The 4,127-nt window shown below is 35.0% G+C and overlaps 1 protein-coding gene across 1 annotated transcript in view; it reads left to right on the forward strand.

Moving 5' to 3' along the window:
• The window catches only part of LOC104283426 (serine/threonine-protein phosphatase 4 regulatory subunit 4-like), a gene marked incomplete at its 5' end in the record, with an annotated part of 44,762 nt that overhangs the window by 5,639 nt on the left and 34,996 nt on the right, over positions 1 to 4,127 (forward strand). Inside the window, 2 exons of the mRNA XM_009881599.1 lie at positions 2,256 to 2,403; positions 3,138 to 3,211. Of these exons, the coding sequence (XP_009879901.1) occupies positions 2,256 to 2,403; positions 3,138 to 3,211 (222 nt within the window). The remainder of the gene's footprint in view (positions 1 to 2,255; positions 2,404 to 3,137; positions 3,212 to 4,127) is intronic.

The raw sequence follows: 4,127 nt of genomic DNA on the forward strand, positions 1-4,127 counted from the left end.
GCTTAGACATTATTCTCAGCTTTTTTTGTAGTGCACCAAATGGCTCCTTGCAAGTGATATTAATAGTATTTTCCCTGTTTTCCATCCTTGGGCACTGCCACCAGATGCAGTGGAGGGAGATTGCAGGTGTCTATCTGGTTGACTAATAAGAGATTCTTCCAAATTCTGTGATTGCAGAACACTGTGGCTACCCTTGTTGAAGTGTATACATCAAGCCTTATTCGGCACTGTTTGATTAGTTTCAAACTCATTTTCACAGTTACTTGTTTTCTTAATATATCATTCTCCCCTTAAAAGCTTTTCTTTTTTTTCCTCGTTGATTTTATAGTTTAAGAAGAGGTGGGGTGATTTTGACCCTATCTTGTACCTGACATTGATTTTAGGGACTGTCCTCATTGTATCTATGAGCTTCTGTAATCTCTATTATTTCTGTGTCTTTCTAGTCCTAAATGAAGTTTCTGTCGTATCAACGCAGTTACCAAAACAATGGACTATATTTCTGTTTGCAACAATCTTTCAAGAGAATTCTATTGCTGCAGGGCATAAAGTGCATTAAGCTAGAGGTGAATTTTCTGTTTTCCAATTAATGGAATAAGTCAGCCTTTCTAAATTTTGCAAGTTTTGATGCCTGAGTTTACCTTGCAGACATTAGGATAGTCAAGAACATGGTAATACCCTTAAATTCCATTAAATACACTTTACTGAGTAAGATAGACAGGAAGAGCTTTTTTTCCTCCAGAGTGAGAATCTGCAGAAGATCCATGTATGGAAAAATACATTACTTTCTAAGTAAATAAATTTATATTAAGTAACTTTAAGTCACTCAACTGGAGTTCAGTGAAACTGGAATGAGGAGACCCATAGATTTTCATATGTGGAACTGCACAGTCCCGAGTACAAACGTCAATGCAGGCAGGTGTGTAAGCAATCTAGAAATGTACATTTCAGTGTCTCCCGAGGTCCATGAGGGGGCACATCCAGAGAATGTGTTCACACGTGATTTTCCAGAGTTGTGTGGATTTGTGAAGAACACTATTTGGAAACTTTATTTGACTGTAAGTAACCCCGTTTGCATTGTGTACAAAGTGAATGCATATATAAAATTGAATTCAGCTCCATTAGGTGCTGGTCTGCAGTGCTGTGTTAGCACCTACAGTGTGTAGATAGTTCTTTCACTTATTTTGGGGTTGTTTTTTTGAACAAGTGTAAGTCAAAATCCCAGAATAGTACACACAGGTATTCTGATCCCAAAAACATTCAGATTGCAAAATTGGTAGGTGTCATTATTCTTGGCTGTGGCTGTTATAATAAGAACGCAGGAACAAGGATGGGGACAGGCTGTGGAGACAACAAGAGGGTGGTTGCCGTGGCTATTGAATGCAAATATTTGGAATAATTTGTAAAATGACTGTAATGCCTTAGTAGTAGAATAATGCACTTTATTTTCTCATGAGATAGAGAGATACATTTAAAGAAGTAAATAAATGGAGTGTTCACCTAGCTGTTAGATGTGTACATACGTACAATGAATGTTGTGTCATAGATTGCATCCTGCAAGCGCTTTGGTGTGTGCATAAATCTGGAATTTAAACCTCCTTTTTGTTTCATTCAAGAAATTTAGTAATATTTCATTCTCATATTTTTGAATTCATGCTTTTGAATTGGTGCTTTTAAATACAGCCTAATTAATTACATTCTTATATGTTAAAGCTAAGTACTAGTAAATGCTGAGTTACCTAGATAATATTCTAGTATGTCTTGCTTTATTCTTAAGACTGTTTCTCTCTCTATGAAGACTGTTTCTCTCTCTATGTATATATACATAAACATTTTCATTTGTGTTCCATGTCACTTGGCAAGGGATGAAGTTTAAATTGCCTTCTGCTATTTTAGTATCTCTCACTGGATGAATGAAGTATTTCTTTTTAATTCATGTACATTAACAGCAGAATTGAAGTTGTTGGCTGGGCTGTTTTTACTTCTTATTTTGTGAAGTCAAAAAATCCACACATATGCACCGATGAAACAAAGTACAAAAAATATTATAATTAACTATTTTTCTTAAAAGGTTCATGCTATAAGAGATTTGAGTATCTCCAAGTAATTGCTGTTAAGAGAAAATAATTTTACAGCCAATTCTGTAGTTTACCCAGTTTGTTGCATATTCAGTCTTAAAAGTGAATGTAAAAATTTGAATGTTCTTTCAGTTCATTTCTGCCTCATGCTCTAAATTGATATAACTTGTAATTACACAGGAAGTGCTGCATGTTGCAGGAGTGGAAATGCAGTTAACAGCTGCTGTTTCATTTTTGACTGTTCTGCAAGAGGAATCGGTGTCCATTCATACGTACTCCCACTCCTTCCTACACATCATTCTCCAGAACCTGGAACACAGAGATGCAGGTCAGGGCTGTTCAGCTATGCTGATGATTGGTGACTTCAATACGTTTTGTTCCCTTAGTGACCGTACAATACTGTGTCATAATTCAAAGACCAAATAAGTAATATACAGTTTTGTAGATAACTAATGAGTGCAATCACTGTGACTTTCTTACTAGACTTGCATGAATGAAAGGATTTTTGCATGCTGACCACTTATATACTAATATTTAAATGTAATTCTGATTGAAACAAACAAAACCACTTTGTCTGAAGGACTGAATCCGAACATTGTTACTGAGTCCGAGCTTCTCTACTGAAGTACTGGAATTTTGTGGCTGAGAAAATGGAGGGAGGATGGTTGACATTTTTTCTACGATAATTAGTTTTTCTTAACTTCTTTGACACTATTTTTGGTATACAAATTTAAAAAATGGCCTCTTGTCACACTAGAAAGTTTCGTTGGGCATAAGAAAAGAATATGCTTCTAAAGAGGGAAACCATCTTTTCAAAACAAACAGGTTCATTATTATTTTTGTACAGGAGTTGAAAAGGTAAAAGAAATGGGAACAGAATTTGCTTCTCACCTATCCTACTTCTTAGTTTGAAGTCTTGAATATTAATTTAGTGGCTTTTAGATACATAGCTCCTTGAAGAGGTGTGTGTAAAAAGTGAGAACTAATTTTGTAAAACTAATGTGTGTTTTGTTATACTCGTTACATGTACAACATAACATATAACCCATTTCTTTCTCATAGGTGTCAGCAATGCATGGCTAGAAACTCTTCTTGCTGTAATAGAAGCGTTACCCAAAGAGACTATCAGACATGAGGTAATAATATTCTCCCACTTATGCTAACAGCAGATTAATAATATTTTGTAAGATTGTACTTCCCTGCAAGTCTCATTCACTTCAGCAAGATTTGTGGCAGTTCTATGCCTGTGAAAACAGTAATGCTGGTGGAACATACTGTAAGAGAGGAATGTGCCAAAAGGCAAGACAGGAGGGTCACCTTAAAAATTGTAGATTCTTCAGCAAATAAAGACTATTTACTGTAACACTTCCACTGCACTTAATATTCTCAGTAACATGTTTTCATGTATCCTGTTTTGGTTTACAGGATAGTATCTCATTCTGGGTCTTCATGAGTTTGCTACTGGACTAAAATTCTGATTTCTGCTAAATGGGACTGAATGCCAGAGATTGATTTCGTTGTGTATTTCAGTTGTTTTTGGTGTATCAAAAATCTCATGCCCCACAAACAGTCTTAATTTTCCACTGTGTAGCTCAAGCAAGAGGAAGGGAATCTGTAACTAAGCTGTTAATGTCACTCCCCTTTACTCAGCTAATTTATTCAGTTTTGTTTTAAGTATCCATATTTTATTGTTAAAACATAACAAAAGTTGCAAAAGCTTAACAACAGGCATATTTTACTGTTTATAATTTAAAACAATATGGAGATTTAAATATACAATCATTTGTGTAGTATAAAAATACTCATTAAAATTAGTGGCTAATTGAAATCCAGCACTGCTTAAAAAATAAACTTCTAAAGGGTGAAAAGTTAGGTTGGGGAAAAAACCCAGAAATTATTCCAGTCACCTCCAAAATCTAATTGTAATGTAATTTTAATGATGCTGTTTAAACAAGATGGAGTTTCTCCCCTGATTTGTCTCTGGAAACACATTTGTAAGTTTTCACAAAAATTTGCTTTGGGAAAATCACAACTGAAAAAGCACTGTTGGTT

This window comes from Charadrius vociferus, unplaced genomic scaffold (genome assembly GCF_000708025.1).
Source record: "Charadrius vociferus isolate BGI_N301 unplaced genomic scaffold, ASM70802v2 scaffold282, whole genome shotgun sequence".
Lineage (NCBI taxonomy): Eukaryota > Metazoa > Chordata > Aves > Charadriiformes > Charadriidae > Charadrius > Charadrius vociferus.